At 38.7% G+C, this 19,353-nt stretch overlaps 1 protein-coding gene across 5 annotated transcripts in view; it reads left to right on the forward strand.

Annotated features, from left to right (window-relative positions):
* ARHGAP21 (Rho GTPase activating protein 21) overlaps positions 1–19,353 on the forward strand; it is a 284,877-nt gene that overhangs the window by 159,903 nt on the left and 105,621 nt on the right. For all 5 annotated transcript variants that reach the window (XM_049881816.1, XM_049881818.1, XM_049881815.1 and 2 more), the window contains one exon: positions 16,727–16,906. In XM_049881816.1, the coding sequence (XP_049737773.1) occupies positions 16,727–16,906 (180 nt within the window). The remainder of the gene's footprint in view (positions 1–16,726; positions 16,907–19,353) is intronic.

Consider the following 19,353-nt stretch of genomic DNA (forward strand, 5'->3'; position numbering starts at 1 on the left):
ACCAAAATGTAAGGAAACAAAGTAGAAATAGAATCTCTCTCCTCTTGTTGGAAAGCATCCCTTTATTGCTACTGTTCTCCTCTCTCTTCCCACCCCTTTGCCTAGTTCCTCTTTAAAAGGTGATTTCACCCATCTCCCAGCTGCTAATAGTACTAGCTGCCTTCCTGCCCCTAACACACACACACACACGCACACATGCACACACGCACACACGCACACACACGCACATAGTTTCTCTTGGCTTGGATCTGCCGCTCCTGGGACAATGCTCCCACCTTCCCCAGGGGCAGGTGAGAGTCAGTCCTGCTCCTATGAATAGCCTGTTAAATGCTGCTACCTGGCCCCTGCAAGTCTGTGATCCTATCATCCTCATTCCTCCTAACAAGCCTGTTAACCTATAGCAGTATCTTCTACTATTAGTGCTGGCAGACAGCACTGAGCTTCTTAGAGAAAATGATGCCACTGTCCTCAGAACATCTGCCTTGCCTTGGTAATGGAGTGGCCTCTGGGCCCTCCTGAGGAACATAGTTAGCTGGGTGACTTTCTGATCTTCTGTAGTAGACCCATTCTAGCATGCCCAGCTCTCTGAGCCTTCAGATCCCTCCTCCACAGTGTGCCGTAGTAGTTCTGGCATCTCTACTTCATCTAATATGGCATATTAGTTTTTTTGGAATCAGAACGTGGCATCAGGATTGGAGGAAGACTCATAACCTTGCTTGCTGAAAGCAAAGAGGACTTAAAGCACTTACTGATAAAGATCAAAAATTACAGCCTTCGGTATGGATTATACCTCAATGTAAAAAAGAAAACAAAAATCCTCACAACTGGACCAGTAAGCAACATCATATCATAATAAACAGAGAAAAGATTGAAGTTGTCAAGGATTTCATTTTACTTGGATCCAAAATCAACACCCATGGAAGCAGCAGTCAAGAAATAAAATGATGCATTTCATTGGGCATATCTGCTGCAAAAGACCTCTTTAAAGTGTTAAAAGCAAGGATGTTACCTTGAGGGCTAAGGTGCGCCTGACCCAAGCCGTGGTATTTTTAATCACCTCATATGCATGTGAAAGCTGGGCAATGAATAAGGAAGATGAAAGAAAAATTGATTCCTTTGAATTAAGGTGTTAGTGAAAAATATTGATTATACCATGGACTGCCAGAAGAACGAACAAATCTGTCTTGGAAGAAGTACAGACAAAATGCTTCTTCGAAGCAAAGATGGCGAGACTTTGTCTTATGTACTTTGGGCGTGTTTTCAGGAGGGATCAGTCCCTGGAGAAGGATATCATGCTTGGTAAAGTAGAGGGTAAGCGGAAAAAGGAAGACCGTCAATGAGACGGATTTACACAGTGGCTGCAGCAATGGGCTCAAACATAGCAAAGACTGTGGCACAGGACTAGGCAGTGTTTTGTTCTGTTGTATATGAGGTGGCCATGAGTAGAAATTGACTTGAAAGTGCCTAACTGTAACAACTTTTTCCAAGGGTCCTAGAGCCGTTCCAGTGTAGTGTATTTGAACCTTTACCAAGCCCTTGCTTCAGGGTTAAATCCTGTGTCTTGTAAAAATGTCTCCATCTCAACAGCTTTATCCAGCTTTCTGTTTCATCCCCCTTGATCTAACACCCTCAGAACCACACCCAGGCATGTGCTTCCTTATCTAGTGTACTAGCCAGATCCTGCAGCTGTTTTGGCCTATAATCCCTTTCTTTTTTCTTTCCCCCAGGTCTTGTTTTGAAACTTCATTAGGTGGGACCAGAGCCATCTTTAGTCTAGGGCTAATTTGAAACCATGGTGCGTAGTGGTTAAGTGCTACGGCTGCCAGTCAAGAGGATGGCAGTTCTAATCCACCAGGTGCTCCTTGGAAACTCTTTGGGGCAGTTCTACTCTGTCCTGTAGGGTTGCTATGAGTTGGAATTGACTCCATGGCAACAGGTTTTTAATGGGACAGTTGGAGCCCTGGTGGTGTAGTGGTTAAGTGTTTGGCTGCTAACCAAATGGTTGGCAGTTTGGATCAACCAGCCACTCCTTGGAAGCCCTGTGGGGCAGTTCTCCTCTGTCCTATAGGGTTGCTGTGAGTTGGAATCGACCCGACAGCAATGGGCAATGAGACAAATTCACGCAGTGGTTAAGGCAATCAATTGCTAATCGAAAGGTTGGTGATTTGAAACCACCAGTGGCCCTGTGGGAGAAAGGTGTGGCAGCGTGCTTCTGCAGAGATTTACAGCCTCGGAAACCCTATGGGGTGGCTATGTGTTGGAATCGACTTGATGGCAGTGGGTAGGTTTTTTTTTTTTTTTTTTTATGAGACAATAGGAGTCTCTGCATGACACAAATGTTAAGTGCTGGACCACTAGTGGAAAGATTGGCAGTTCAAACCCACCCAGACGTTCTTTGGAAGACAGAGCTGGTGATCTGCTTCTGAAAGGTCACAACCTGGAAAACCCTATGGAGCAGTTCTACTCTGCACACATGGGGTCACCATGGGTTGGAATCAACTCCATGGCAACTAACAATAATAAGAATAACAATGAGACAATACACTTCTGAGTCCTTTTGCCCATGAATTATGATATTTCCCCCCTACCCTGACTGATAGAAACAAGCACAGTTCCTGTCCTCCTGTCAGCTTCCGGGATTGGTCCCTCTAATCCCATCAGGGGTTCCCTGGTGGCAAGGTGGTTAAGAGCTCAGGCTGCTAATCAAAAGGTCAGCAGTTCAAATCTAACAGCTGCTTCTTGGAAACCCTATGGGGGAGTTCTACTCTGTCCTTCCTATAGGGTCCCTATGAGTGGGAGCTGACTTGAAGACACTTAACAACAACAACAGTCCCTTCAGGAGGTCTTTTCCCCACCTCAGGCACTTTCCTCCCATAAACTGAGGACTGGGGTGGGGGAAGACCCTCTACAGCTTTCCAGAGCCCACTCTCTGTGCTGCGTCTTCCTTTCTGGTACTGTTCCCTATGAACTCTAGCCACCTTGGCTGCATTGAAGGTAGGTAGACTGTTGGGCTCTGCCTGGACTCCGCCTCCCTGTGTAGTGGCCTGGAAACTCTGTGCAGTAAGCTAAGCCAGTTGTAGGGCTCACCTAGTTTGTTTCCTCTGTTTTGGGGGTCACTGGCCTTTCGGGGGTTTGAACCCACCAGCGAATCCATAGGAGGAAGATGCGGCAGTCTGCTTCTGTAAAGATTACAGCCTTGGAAACCCTATGGGGCAGTTCTGCTCTGTGGCGCAGTTCTGCTCTGTACTGTAGGGTTGCTATGAGTCGAGATTAGCTTGGTGGCAATGGGTTTTGGGTTTTGGCCCTTTGCTGCCTGATGTCCAGTGTCTGAAAACCAGTTTTTTATGTATATTCTCTGGTTTTTTAGTTATTGTGAGTGTTAGAGTATATTAGTTATCTATTGCTGAGTAACTCCAGAACTTAATGACTTAAAACATTTATTATCTCAGTTTCTCTGGGTCAGGAATCCATTTGGATTTCTTCTTTTGTAAACTGTTCAAAACAGCCCATCATTCACTAGCCGTAAGAACTTGGACTAGTTCCCTAATTTCTTTTGAGTACAGTGTTAGAAATCAATAAAATAGGAATAATGTCATCTACTTTTTAGTTGCTTTGAGTCTCTATTTGATTCACCAAAGCAAGTTAACATCATCCCCAGGCCTTCATTTTTCAGAAGTCCCTAAGAATACTTATTAAATATTTTCTACATGGACAGTATCTACTTGGCTACAAAGATTTTTAAAGATAAAAGGCCCAGATAGTGACTGGGATGGTCATTTTAGCAATGCTAAAATGAATATAGGAAATTTATAATTTTCAAAAATGGGACTAGTTTTTAAGAAGACAGCCTCTTAAAAATTATTTCTTTCATGGAAATTATAATTAATCAAATTTTGAATCAAATGTTTTATGTAATTTCTTGAGAAGAACTTGAACAACTTTTTTCCTGTGTGCCGTATACTTTCCCTGGATGTTTTCATCCACTCCGTGGCTATACCTGTCATATTATTGACTGATGATTCTCAAATCTCCATATCATTCTCCTGAGCTTGGATTCATTTGTATAACTAACTACAGACTGTTTTCACTGGTACCTTGCAGGTACTTCAACAGCCATACCAAAAACTGGACTTGGTTTCTTCTCTCCCTATACCATTCCTCTTCATCTACCAAACTCCAACAACAATATCAATATCAGCAACGAAAACCTGGTGGTTAATTTGGGAGATGACCCAACATCTAGTATTTAAAGAAATGCCCTGTGGCATCCAATGTTCCCATAAATACCTGCCCTCTTACCAAAACAATGATACTGACCTTCTTTTGATATATAATTTCCTTTTGTCTGTTCAGACTCATCTGAATGATTGTTTCCTACTTCAAGCCTATAAAGTTTTAGGAAAATTTATGGCATATTGGGTTTATTTTTCAGGAGTTTTGTGTGTACTTTATAACTCTTTAAGATTCTACTTGTATAATATGCAGCTGGTATATTTATGTCTATTTGAAAATAATAACAGTTTGCCCTTGTAAATAGTTTTGGAGGTTTCCAGTTGTTTATTTGTTTATCTGATACACTGTTGGGTCATTTCTGTGTTTTAACCAATTAAAGCATTTTTTTTTCTATGCAAAGTTATTATCTATTAAAGTAATTCATCTTATAATGTAGTTTCCAGAAATATATTATGTTGAAGGACAATGGTATTACAGGACATAAATTAAGGAGTGATTCAAAATAATTTTTTGCTTATAAAAGGCTTTGCCCCCCCCAAAATATAAAAGGCTTTGCCCCAAGGTTCCCTTAAATAGTAAGCTCCACCAATGCTTCCAAAATATGTATAAAATATTTTTTATATTTCATTATAACCTTTCTTAAACTAATTATAAAATAAAGTCTTTCTGTATTTGGAATTTTTTGCTCAGCTGGGTTTTTGAATAAATAAAACAATCGAGCTTGATTTAGAGACAACAGTGCATTTGAAAGGGTACATGTGAACTGTACATCACCCCATTACAAATTGGACAGCAGCCTAGTAGCTCCATATCCAAGTCCATCTTCCCCCAGGGAACTGTGGAAGCTTTTAGCTCAGGGTCATGTCATTTGCCTTTCTTTGCTGCACCTAACAACTGAAAGCTGGAATCCACTATGATGTTTGTACCTGAAGGTTGGATGTATCCCAATACTCAGACTAATCAGAATGTGGGACAGTTTGATCCTTCTACGTTGGGGTGGGGGGCTTGTTATTTCATCTCTGAGATCTGGATCTGCTACGCCAGTGGTGACCTCTGGATTCCTATATATTTTAAGCTCCTTGACCAGTTCCCAGGGATTTTGCTTTGGTTACTACCACATTTTAAGATATTCCTATCAACTGCCGTTTATAACTTTGTGTGGGAACTGTGTTCTGAATGCCAATGACAACAGTTATTTTTGTAATTCAATCTTAAAGACGATAGATAAAACCGAACCAAACCCATTGCCTTTGAGTTGATCTGACTCACAGCAACCCTAAGGTTTCCAAGGAGCAGCTGGTGGATTCGAACTGCTGATCTTTTAGTTAGCAGCTGAGCTCTCTTTCTGTGTTATTTATATTATAGGACTTTAAGAATAGTATGTTATATGCAAAGATGTTTAGCCTTGCTAGTAATGAAAGAAATTAAAAAATGAGAACTGTATTTCCTCTCAGTGTATTTGTGAAGATTTAAACACCCAGTATTGGCTGGAACATGAAGATATAGCAGTCTCGTGTTGTCAGTGGGTTTGTGGTTTGGCTCCTCATTATATGGATGGCACTCTGAAATTTTGTACTAAAGTGAAAACAAACAAAAAAGTAACTATTTGAGCCAGCAGCTCCATTCTTAGGAACTTATCCTAATGAAATTCTCATGATTTTTCACAGAGCTTGGTCTACAAGGTAGTGGTGATAATAATAATGGTAATGATGTAACAATAATAGTAGTATAAAAAAATTAATGGACAATGCATATACCTAAGTTACAAAAAGGGGAATGAATAAATAAGATATGATTTATTCATATGATGAAATACCACACAGCCTTAAAAAATAATGATATAGTTGTATAATATTGACATAGAAGGATATTCATAGCATATTAAATAAGTGAGACGATGGAGCCCTCCTGGTTAAGTGGTTAAGCGCTTGGCTGCTGCTAACTGTAAGGCTGGTGTTCGAACCCACCAGCCGCTCCGTGGGAGAAAGATGTGGCAGTCTGCTTCTGTAAAGATTTACAGCCTGAAACCCTATGGGGCAGTTCTACTCTGTCCTATAGGGTCGCTGTGAGTCAGGGTTGACTTGATGGCAGTGGGTAATCGGTAAATTAGAATAGCACAAGTCCTGGGTGGTGCTTGAGTACTAACAACGGAAAGGTTGAGCAATGGAACCCACCCAGAGGTGCCTATGAAGACAGGGGCAGTGATCCCTCCAAAAGGTCTCAGCCTTGAAAACTCTATGGAGCAGTTCTACTCTGCGCGCATGGGGTCGCCATGAAATGAAATTGACTTGATGGCAGCTAGCAAGTTGGAAGTACAGCTTTCGAACGTGTGTGTTTGTATATATTTACATATGAAAAGTCTGGGAGGATATATATACCAAAATATTAGCATCCGTTTTCTTGTTAGTAGTTATATGCTATACAACATTTCAGGCTGATGTGAAAAGTCACCACTGAGTACATGGATGTTATAGAAAATCCATGAATTGTTTAAAAAAAAAAATTAAAATCACCCTTTATTCTAAAGATTGTGTGTATGTGTATTTAAAATAGTTGTGATCATACCATGAACTTTTATATTTTACTTTTTTCCTTAACATTGTATTTTGGGCATTTTTCCACGCTGTTAAAAATTCTTCACAATCATGACTTCAGTAGCCATATCATAATTCATTTAACCATTTCTCTTTGTCTCTGTTGTTGGACATTTAAATTGTTTCCGATTTGAATTTATTATACCTTGAAGTGAACATCCTGCGATATGAGCCTTTGCCCTTATCTCTTATTATTTCAGGTTAAAGGGTATAAAATTGAAACCTCTTGATAACATTGCCAGGTGGCTTTATGGAAAGATTATACTCCCAATAGAAGTGTCTGAGAATCCCTATTTGATTCCATCTCTACCACATTTTGAGACCACTTTTTTTCTGATTAATTTTAGGGTACTATCCATTCTCCAGTGTCCCCTGCTTGTGGAGAATCTTGTTCATGAAAGGCTTAACTAATCTTTAGGTTAAAACCAGTTGCTGTCGAGTTAATTCTGACTCCTAATGACCCTATAGAATAGAATAAGACTGCCCCATGGGGTTTCCAAGGCTGTAATGTTTATGGAAGCAGATTGCCACATCTTTCTCCCTTGTAGAGGCTGGTAGATTTGAACTGCTGACATTTTAGTTAGCAATGGAGTGCTTAACCACTGCACTACCAGGGCTGCTTCTTCAGACAAGATAGTTTATTTTATGTTTTGTACTAATCCCCTGAGAATCTGGTAGGTGTTATCATAATACATTTTTGAAATAAGCCTTTATATATTGATGGCCCCTGTGGTTTGTTTTCTTTTAAATAAACCGTTAAATAGTGCTTACTATGTGTGAGGTGTTGTTTTAAACACTTTACAAACTTTAACTCAGGTGATCTTTATAACAACCGTATAAAGTAGGTACTGTATTGCCATCCTCAAATTAAAGATAAGGAACCGAGGCACAGATGTGTTACGTAACTTGAGACCCAGGCATTTTGGCTCCAGTGTTCATGCTCTTAACCCCTGTGTATGCCCTCTCCACATGTAAAAAAAAAAAAAAAAGAAGAAGACATTAAGCCAGAAGACAGTCATAACTATAATAGTTCAATAATTCAATTAATTATATAAAAGAACAAAAACCCTGGGAATGAAAAAAAACTACACATTCAAATCCTGTCTTGTGTTTTCTGAGCAAATGCAATGTAAAAATGTGTTTCAGTAGCATGAAGAAATCTGGCTCTAAAATAAGTAAGAAAATCTTACTTTAAATGACTGTTATCACTAATATATTCTATTTTAGGAAACCCTGGTGGCATAGTGGTTAAGTGCTATGGCTGCTAACCAAGAGGTCGGCAGTTCAAATCCACCAGGCACTCCTTGGAAACTCTATGGGGGCAGTTCTACTCTGTCCTATAGGGTCACTATGAGCCGGAATCGACTCAACGGCAGTCGGTTTGGTTTGGTTTTTGTATTCCGTGGTAAGATTAAAAAAAAATGACAAAATATTTTTAAAGATCCACAGAAATATGACTCATAATCTTAGCTGTATTATTAGAATCTTTTATAAAATGCTTTGTTATATTTTATCATGAATGATTCCTGGAATGTACTAGGAAGCTGTTCACATTCTACTAAAGTACAAATAATTACAAAAGATTGCTTGAGGGTTACATATTTATTGTGTATATGCAAGCATTCTTTTATAACTTTTTATTGCATTTGCTTTCATGACAGCCCTAACTACTTCACCCCTGGCTAACAGTTAGACTTTGTACTTTTTACCTAGTAAGGTTTTTTTTTTTTTTGTCTTGAACAGGTTTTTTGAAGTATAATTTACATATCATACAATTCACCCATTGTAAGTGTACATTTCAGTGATTTTTAGTAGCTTTACACAGTTGTGAAACTGTCACCATAATCTAGTTTTAGAACATTTCCATTTTGGCCCCAAAAGCTTCCCCATGCCAGTTTGCATTCCTGTACGTGAGCTTTTTATTACCTTTATTGTTTTATGATTAGTGTTTTCCCTTTTCTCTCACCCCTCTTGTAGGTTGCTTTGTCTAGTTGTCATATCTAATTTTTATAGAGTTGGTTTTTATCCTTTATTTTGGTTTCTTTTAACCTTGAATTATTATTCAATCGAATGACCTTGCTGTGGAATCTTTTGAGGGGATCAAATGACAGTTCTTCGTCCACAGGAATTTAACCGCTATTATTCCAGTTACTTCTTGGTTTCTTGCACTCTGATGCTATTGTTACATGAATCGGTGGTCCTGCTGGGGAGAGTAGACATTCGTAGAGGGATACATGTGAGAGGTCTTCTCAAGTGCAGACATCTGTGACTGCTGCTGCCTTCACTGTGTGTGCCCACAGTTTGCCTTTTGTTATAAAATCCAACAGATCAGAAGGCTCTGTGGGTAGGTAGAGGAAGGAGTGCAGAAGGCACGTATGTATATTTCTTTTTCTTTCTTCTTTCTACTTAGTCCTATAAAAATGTAACTTTCCCTTCCTTCCTTCAGGGAAAAGGTGAGAGACAAGAAAGAATTCAATAGGATGCACTCAGAGGGTGGAATAATTGAAACAACTATGATGAGATATGTTACATTCAAACATCTTGATTAGGTTGTGGGGGGCAAAAAAGAAATTGCTTACTCTTCATCCTGTCTTCTCCATTTTTGTAAAGAGCCCAGCTAAACAAGACATATCAGGCTTAATTCAGAAACTCCAAGCATGAAATCATTATCCAAGAGAGCTAGCCATATGACTTAAAAAAAAAAGGGGGGGGGGAGAAAGCTTGAATATATTTGGGAGCTGTGGGGCCATCAGAATAAAACACTAGAAATAAATTTAATATATTCATGATTTTTAAAGTGTTAAAATTAAAGTCCCACAGAAAAAGGAAATAAAAAGTATAATAAATTAGATCAAAGAGCTAGTTTTTTGAGAGAGAACTCTGTACAGAATAGAAGAGATGATGAAAGATAATGTGATGTAAGGGAAGTGTTCTAGCCTAGAAATCAGGAAGCCATGATTTAATTCTTACCTTGCCACTAACCTGCTCTATAATCTTGGACAAATCACTTCACTAATCTGGGCCTCAGTTTCCTTGTATGTAATACAAAAGGATTCACTTATTTAGATTAAATACTGAAGATTATTTTGTGCTTTTGAATTATATAACAAGATGGCAACTAAGCACATGAAAAAATGTTCGGCATCATTCGTCACTGGGGAAATGCAAATTAAAATCTCAATGAGATATCACTATACACCTATCACAATGGCCAAATAAAAATTAGTGACAATATCCAATGTTGATGCAGATGCAGAGAAACTGCCGGTGGGAGTGTAAATTATACAGCCATTCTGGAAAACAGTGTGGCAGTTTGTTACAAATTAAACATGCAATTACCCTATGATCTGGCAGTTGTACTCTTAGACATTTATCCTACAGAAATGGAAACATATGTTCTCATAAAAACCTGTACATGAATGTTCATAGTAGCTTTATTTCTAATAGCCAAAGACTGAAAATAATCCAGATTTCTTTTGATAAGTTAGTGATTAAACAAACTGTGGTACATCTACTACCACGGAATATTACTCAGCCAATCCCAAGAGGTTACTGACTGTATGATTCTATTTATATAATATTGTTGAAACGACAAAATACTAGAAATATGGAACAGATTATTGGCTGCCAGGGCTTAGAACTGGATGAAGGGTAGAGGGAGAGAGTATATGGTTATAAGGCCAATAGGAGAGATCTTTGTGGCAATGGAAGAGTTATATCTTGACTGGTAGTGGATACACTAGCCTGCACATGTGATAACATGGCATAGAGCTATATACACACACACATAAATACAAGTAAAACTGGGGAACCTGAATAAGACAGATGGATTTGGTCTGGTTGTGATACCGTCTTATAGTCTTGGAAGATGTTACTGTTGAGGGGAACTGCATAAAGGACATATGGGATCCCTCTGTATTATTTCTTATAACTGCACAGAATTTATAATTATCTAAAATAAGAAGCTTAATTAAAAAAAAACAGATTATATATATATAATGTATAATATTTATTATTATTTTTAATTCACTCTTATATCCCCACTGTTTTTTTATGGAACTGTGTTGGGTGCATCCAAACCAAACCCACTGCCGTCCATTGATTTTGACTCATAGCCACCCTATAGGACTGAGTAGAACTGCCCCATTGGGTGTCCAAGGCTATAATCTTTATGGAAGCAGACTGCCACATTGTTCTCCCACGGAGCAACTGGTGGGTTCAAACCACCGACTTTCGGTTAGCAGCTGAGTGCCTTAACCATTGCACTACCAGGGCTCCTGTTGGGTGCATACCCTAAACCCATTGCCATTGCATCAGTTACAACTCATGGCAATCCTGTAGAACTGCCCCATGGAGTTTCCAAGGAGTGGGTGGTGTATTCGAACTGCTGACCTTTTGGTTAGCATCTGAACTCTTAACCACTGTGCCACCAGGTTCAGTGCATAGAAGGTGCTAAATAAATATTTATTTACAGAATGAATGGAGTGTGTGTGTGTGTGTGTGTGTGTGTGTGTGTGTGTGTGTGTGTGATGATGTTTCATTTGGGTCACAAAAGGAGCACCCAGTCATTACTTAGGGCTTAACTAAACTATTTGGGTAATTAAGCCTGGGATAATCTTTATCCTACAAAAACTCTACCTAATCATATGATCACTTTTGCAGTCACTTGGAGTCAGCTCGAGTCTCCCGTGTTGATGTTTGGTATTATCCCTTCAAAAAATCCTCGAATCTTAGAAGGGAGGATAAACTAAAATGCATTTACAATCAATTACTTTCAAGTGTACATCTCTGTAGGTGGTTTCAGGGTCTCCGTTCACTCAGAGGGCCAAAAATGAGGGGGGGGGTGGTGTTAGCTGATCATTCAAGGTTCGGTTTCTTCTCATACTATATTGATTGCTGACCCAGATCTCCCCAAATCTACATTATTTGCTTTGAAGCATCTTTCCAGTTGCATCTTATACCTGAGTATGTTAAAATATTGTGACTTAAAAAGCTATCAGGAAATAAAATTTGAAAAGAGAATAGGAGAAGATACTATGTTTTATGGCACTTGCAGAAAAAGAACCAAACCAAACACGATGCCGTCTTACAGCGACCCTAATGGACAGAGTAGAACTGCCCCATAGGGTTTCGAAGGAGCAGCTGGTGAATTTGAACTGCTGACCTTAGCAGCTGAGCTCTTAATCACTGCGCCACCAGGGCTCCAGAAAAGGAACAAAGAGCTAATGCTTATTAGACGTTTATGAACTCAGCTCTTTATATGCTTTTTCTCATTGAATTACCTAACAATTCTTTGAGAAAAGTGCTTTTATTCTTATTTTATTGATGAGAAAATTGAAACTTGAAGAGTTAATTGTTCACAGTGGTAAGCTATTTAAAATTAAAAATAAAACATATGTAATACATTTTTTAATACGTAGGGATAGTATAAGGCATAATAATAAAATGAACCCTTAGGAACTCTCCACCCATCTTAGGACTAGAATATCACCAGTGCTGTTGAAGTAGCTTTAGATATTTCTCCCGTACTCCTTAGTCGCACATTTCTGCCTCCTTAGGATAACTACTCTATTGAGTTTCATGGTTGTCATTCCATTGCTGCTTTTTTTTTAGAGCAGCGTTATTAAGGTATATTTGACATATAATCAACCTTACGTATTTAAACTGTACATTTTGATCGATTTTTTTTATGTGCGTGTATGTATGTTGTTGTTGTTAGGTACCATCGAGTCGGTACCAACTCATAGCGACCCTGTGCACAACGGAACAAAACACTGCCCGGTCCTGCACCATCCTTACAATCGTTATGCTTGAGCTAATTGTTGCAGCCACTGTGTCAATCCACCTCGTTGAGGGTCTTCCTCTTTTCTGCTGACCTTGTACTCTGCCAAGCATGATGTCCTTCTCCAGGGACTGATTTCTCCTGACAACATGTCCAAAGTATGTAGGATGCACTCTCGCCATCCTTGCTTCTAAGGAGCATTCTGGCTGTACTTCTTCCAAGACAGACCTGTTCGTTCTTTTGGCAGTCCATGGTATATTTGATATTCTTTGCCAACACCACAATTCAAAGGTGTCAGTTCTTCTTCAGTCTTCCTTATTCATTGCCCAGCTTTCACATGCATATGATGCAACTGAAAATACCATGGCTTGGGTCAGGCACACCTTAGTCTTCAGGGTGACATCTTTGCTCTTCAACACTTTAAAGAGGTCTTTTGCAGCAGATATACCCAATACAATGCGTCTTTTGATTTCTTGACTGCTGCTTCCATGGCTGTTGATTGTGGATCCAAGTAAAATGAAATCCTTGACAACTTCAATTTTTTCTCCATTTATCATGATGTTACTTATTGGTCCAGTTGTGAGGATTTTTGTTTTCTTTATGTTGAGGTCCAATATATATATATATTCTTGTGAAATTATCACCACAGTCAAGATAATGAACATGTTTATCACCTCAAAACATTTCCTCTTGCCCCTCTCCAATCTCTCCCTTCCTCCCCCCACCACCAGTGATGTGCTTTCTGTCAGTGTAGATTTGTTTTTAGAATTTCAAAAGAATTTTGTATAAATGGAACTATACAGTATGTACTTTTTGTGTAGGTGCTTTAGCTCAGCATAATTACTTTGAGACTCATCTATGTTGCCTCATGTACCAGTAGTCATCCCTTTTTATTGCTGAATAGTATTCCATTTTTTGGATGTATCACAGTTATTTTTCCATTCGTTTGTTGATGAAAATTTAGTATATTTCCAGTTTTTTGTTATAACAAAGCTGCTATGAATGTTTGTGTACAGGCCTTTGTATTGGCATATGTTTTCATTCCTCTTGGGGAAATACCTGGGAGTTGAATGCCTGTGTCATATGGTAGGTGTGTTTAGCTTTTTTAAGAAACTACCGAACTGTTTTCCAAAGTATTTTTGTCATTTTATGTTCCCACCAGCAGTGTATAAGAATTTCAGTTACTCTACAACTCTTTATAATTTTAACAATTCTAATAGGTATGTGGTAGTATCTCACTGAAGTTTTAATTTGCATTTCCTTATTAACTAATAATGTTGAGCATTTTTCATATGCTTGTTTGCCATCCATATAGCCACTTTGGTGAAGTGTGTTCAAATCTGACCGTTTTTTAATTGGGTTGTTTTCTTATTATTGAGTTTTGAGATACAAGTCCTTTATCAGACGTGCGATTTGCAAATGTATTTTTGTAGTCTATGGCTTGCTTTTTCATCCTCTGAAAAGTATCTTTCAAAGAGTAGGAGCTTTTAATTTTGATGAAGTCTCACTTACCTTTTTTTTTTTTTTCTCTTTTATGGATCATGGTTTTAGTGTCATATGTGAACTTTGTGAACTAACCTTAGTTCACAAAGATTTTCTTCTGTGTTTTCTTTCAGAGCTTTTATAGTTTTAGGTATTACACTTAAATCTATGACCATTTTGGGTTAATTTTTGTATGTGATATAAATTGTGAATTGAAATTTTGTTTTGTTTGCTTATGGAGAGCCAATTATTCCAGGATTACTTATATGTCCAAGTATTTTTACTGTACAGTGTTGACACATGCTTTCATTTTCCTTGAATAGATACCTTGGGAGTAGAATGACTGCATCATAGGGTAGTGTGTCAGTGTCTGTCCTCTCTATTCTATTCTGTTGATCTGTCTATTTTGATGCCAGTACCACACTGTCTTGATTATTGTAACTTCATACTAAGTTTTGAAGTCTTACAGTGTGAGTACTCCACCTTTTTTTTTTTCTTCCAAAATTGTTTTGATCCTTTGCATTTAAAAGTGATTTTTAGAAACAGCCTGTTAACTTCTACACAAAAATCTCCTGGGATTTTGTTTGGGATTGCTGTTGACTCTATAGATTAATTTGGGGAGAGTTGGCATCTCTGTGGATACTCAGTTTGTATTCAGAACTTTGGAGGCTTTTTCTGTTATTTTTGAACATCTGTTAGACTATCTGATAACATGGGATATCTTTGTATTTATCTAGGTATTCTTTAATATCTCTCATCGGTGTTTTGGAAGTTTACAGGTCTTGCAAATATTTTGTGAAATTTATTCCTAAGAATTTCATATTTTAATGCCATTGTAAATGGTATTTTTTTCAATTTCTGATTATTTGTTGCTAGAATATAGAAATATGGATGTTTTTGTATATTCCATATTACTTTCATTCACATTGCACTAACTAGAAGTGAATCACATGGCCACCCCCTTACAAGTGTGTCTTATTAGCTGTCTTTTCAGAAGAAGAGAAAATGAGATTGCTGAATAGTTAACTAGTAACAGCCCAAATATTGACTTATATCATGAAAACATTTAGGATTTGAGAAATCTCTTGACTTTATTTTCTTTGTAGTATAAAATTTTTTATCATGCAAAAATTTCACTCAGAAGTATTTTTTAATTAAATCAGTATGGAGGAATAGACAGACTGGTTAGTGGAATATAATTGAAAATATAGGCATCGAATTAAGCTTATTCAAGTATTTGCCATTTAATAAAGGTCACATTTCAAAATTGCTGGGATGAGCTTAGAGTTTATTGTATTTTTATGCAAATAACGTGCACATTCTATTTTTTTTTCCCCCAACCATGCCCTCCCCCTGCAAGGTATTTTTGGAAGTGTGCTGTGCTGTTTTTTTCTTTTTCTTTTTTTTACATGTTGCTGTGATCTTTATGGTGGGGCCCTGGTGGTACAGTGGTTAAGAGTTTGACTGATAACCAAGAGGGTTGCAGTTCTAATCCGCCAGCTGCTCCTTGAAAATCTTATGGGGCAGTTCTAGTCTGTCCTGTAGGGTCACTGTGAATTGGAATCAACTCAACAGCATCAGGTTTGGGTAATCATTATGGAAGCAGACTGCCACATCTTTCTCCCCAAAACAGCCCTAGACTAAAAGCTACTCTGTCCCAGCTAATAAAGCTTACAAACAAGACATGGAGGAAAAAAAAGAAAAAGGGATTATATGCCAAAGCAGCTGCAGGACCTGACTACATTATAAGGGAGAGTATGCCTGGGAATGAACTGAGAAGTAGGTGGTGGTCCTAGAATGAGATCCTTGATTTGAGATTATAAAGGGGTTTTAGTCATGACCAGGTAAAAGCTGTGAGTGGTGGAGAGGAGGTCAAAGAACTATCAGGCCAGGATATTGGAAGGATTATCCCTGTGGGTACTGAGTTTGTGTTCAGAACCTTGGAGGCCTTTTCTATTATTTTTGAACATCTGTTGGACTTTCTAATAACAGTTTTAGTCTCCTTCCTTAGTAAGAACTCCATGCCCTCTTCTTTTATAGTTTCTGATTCTTAGTCCCTAGTGCTCTGAGAGATTTCCTTAATGTTATCTTCCATCTCTTTTATTGCATTTTTAACTTTAGCCATTATATTTCTAATTTCTAAGAGTGCTTTTCTTGCTTCTGATTGTTAATTTTTCATAACATCCTTTCCCAGGGAAAAAATTAGTTTTTTTCCTTCTTTTTTTTGGGTTTAAGAAACAGAAATTTATCCTCTCACATTTCTAGGAGGCTAGGAGTCTGAATTAAGGACGCCAGCTGCCAAGGATAGCTTTCTTTCTCTGTCAGTTCTGGGGGAAGGTCCTTGTCATCAATCTTCCCCTGGTCTAGAAGCTCGTCAGCACAAGGACCCTGGGTCCAAAGGACAGGCTCCGTCCCCAGTGCATCTTTCTTAGTGGCATGAGGTCCCCTAAAATTAGTTTTTGATGATCTACATGGTATGTTGAAATGCATGTAGCTTACACATCAGAATATGGTTATTTTCCTCCATTACATTCATATCTGCACTGGGTATTATATCATTACATATAATTTTTTTTTCTAAGTTAAGAAGTATATCGTGTCATGTAGTTAACTTTTAAATATCTTTTCATCTTAGGTATCAAAGAATAAAGATGGAAAAGAGCAAAGTGAAACTGTATCACCGTCCGAAGATGAAACATTCTCCTGGCCAGGTCCCAAAACAGTTACGTTGAAAAGAACATCTCAAGGCTTTGGTTTCACATTAAGGCATTTTATTGTTTATCCCCCAGAGTCTGCAATTCAATTTTCATATAAGGTAAGAGAAGTAATTAAAGTAACAACAACAAAAGGCAATTTCTGTCTCCTTTTGGTCCTACTCTTACCTTCTTCTCTTGCCTATTTTATACCTTAAAATAATTGTGTTATGTTTGCATTTTTACTGTATTCTTTTTCTTTTCTTGGATATTTTTCTACTTTTTTGAACAAAGACATTTATCTTTGGCAGATCATACTAATTTCGAGCTCTAAGTTTTTTTTTTTTTTTCCTAAGATTTCTAATTTCAGACTTCGTTCTACTTGTTTTTCTTACATGCAATTGTTTTTCTACTATCTAGAAGGATGGTGAGTTTTCTGGGTAGAATATGCAGAGGAAATAGCTCATTAAAATATTCTGACAGTTATAAAAGGTATTGAGATTAGAACAATACAGCTTCGTGCTAGAGTGAATTACATCAGTATGCTTCAGTGCATAGAAACACAATCTAATGAGGGGCTGAGTGGAATAATTGTGATTGTAGCTGACACATCGAGTACCTACTCAGTGTTCTTTACTATACTTTGTGAGCATTATCTCACTTAATTCTCACAGAAATCTATGGAGCAGGTAGTATTATCAGTCCCATATGAAAGATGTGGAAACTGATCTGGGTCACATAATGGATAAGTGGTAGACCTGGGATTTGAATTTGGTTAACATGAATGAGTGATGCTTAACTATTACACAACAGTGTAATGAAAGGAACAATATTCAGCAGAGCTGTTAGACCTTGGCCAAGCCATCTAACTTCTTTTGACCTCCAACTTTCCATCTTAATTTGAGGGAGCTGAGCTAGAAGATTAGAACACGTACCTGTTATAGTCGAGTCGATTCCAACTAATAGGGACCCTGTAGGACAGAGTAAAACTGCCCCCTGAAGTCCTTTCTAATTCTAAATACCTTTAAATCTAAAACTGTCTTTCAAAAAGTAGTATCAAATTGTTTTGGAGACCTCACTGTTTTCATTATAACTTTGTTAATATATCTTTCAAACAGAATGTCTCATAAGCTTTTCTAAGTACTGAATAAGGATTTTGGGTAAGTGCCACCCATCTTAGTCATTTAGTGCTGCTGTAACAGAAATACCACAAACAGATGGCTTTAACAAAAAGAAATTTACCCTCTCACAGTCTATCTAGTAGGCTACAAGTCCAAATTCAGAGCTCAAGCTCCAGCTCCAGGGGAAGGCTTTCTCTGTCAGTTCTGGAGGAAGATCCTTGTCATCAATCTTGCCTTGATCTAAGAGCTTCTCTGTGCAGGAACCTCAGGTCCAAAGGACATGCTCTGCCCCCAGCGCTGCTTTCTTAGTGGTATGAAAAACCGGTTGCTTGTCTCTTTTATGTCTCAGAAGAGATTGGCTTAAAACACAGCCTAATCTTGTAGATTGAGTCCTGCCCAATTAACAAAACTGCCACTAATCCCACCTCATTAACATCATAGACATAGGATTTACAACACATAGGAAAATCACGTCAGATGACAAAATGGCAGACAATTCATACAATACTGGGAATCATGGCCTAGCCAAATTGATACACATTTTTGGGGGACACAGTTCAATCCATAACATTCCACCCTTTGGCCCCCCAAAATTCATGTCCTTGCCACATGTAAAACATAGACACCCCATGGTATCATAACAAAAATCTTAAATCAACTCCAAGTCCAAAATCCAAAAATTCCTCTTCATCTGTGAAATTGGGGTACAAGTTATCTGCTTCCAAAGTACAATGGTGGAACAGGCACATGCTAGACATTTCCATTACAGATGGGAGACCTTGGAGGGAAGGAAGGTATAACAGGCACCAAGAAAGCCAGCAGAACACATTAGATTAGTCCTCAAGGCTTGAAAATAATCCTCTGTTCTCTGAGACCTTTTACACAATGGCCCTGCCTGCCAGACTCTAGGTATTTGCCACACTCTCCGGATTCTGCGTTAGAATCCTCTTGATCCTGGCTTTGGCTCCGCCTTCCAGGCCCACTGAATTGGCAACTCTCCTCCCTCAGCTTTGGCAGCCCCATTCTCCATCTAAGTGGTGACGCCACCCTTTGAGACCCCAGAGGTGATGACTCCACACTTTGAGACCCCAGAGGTCATGGCCCTACCCTTCGAGACTGAGGCAGCTCTGCTTTCTGTGCCCCTTGTCTCTTCAGCTTCTGCTTTCTGGTTCCTTGGTCTCTAGGCCCCTTGGGCCCCATCGCTTGTGTTTGCCCTGCTGGGGCAAGTATTGCAAAGCTCTGTAGCTCCATGGATAAGTGCCTGGAGGCACCCTACTCTGCCAGTAAACTTCGGCTGGAGGCACTCAGCTCTCTTGCTCTACGGATTGCAAAGCCCAGCTCCACCAATAAGTGCTGAGAGGCACCCCACTCCGCCAGGAAGCCTCCTGAACAAAGACACTCAGCTCTGTTGCTCTGTGGGTTGCCTCCAGTGCCATTTTGCACTGGTC

The sequence above is a fragment of the Elephas maximus genome, chromosome 4 (assembly GCF_024166365.1).
Source record: "Elephas maximus indicus isolate mEleMax1 chromosome 4, mEleMax1 primary haplotype, whole genome shotgun sequence".
NCBI lineage: Eukaryota > Metazoa > Chordata > Mammalia > Proboscidea > Elephantidae > Elephas > Elephas maximus.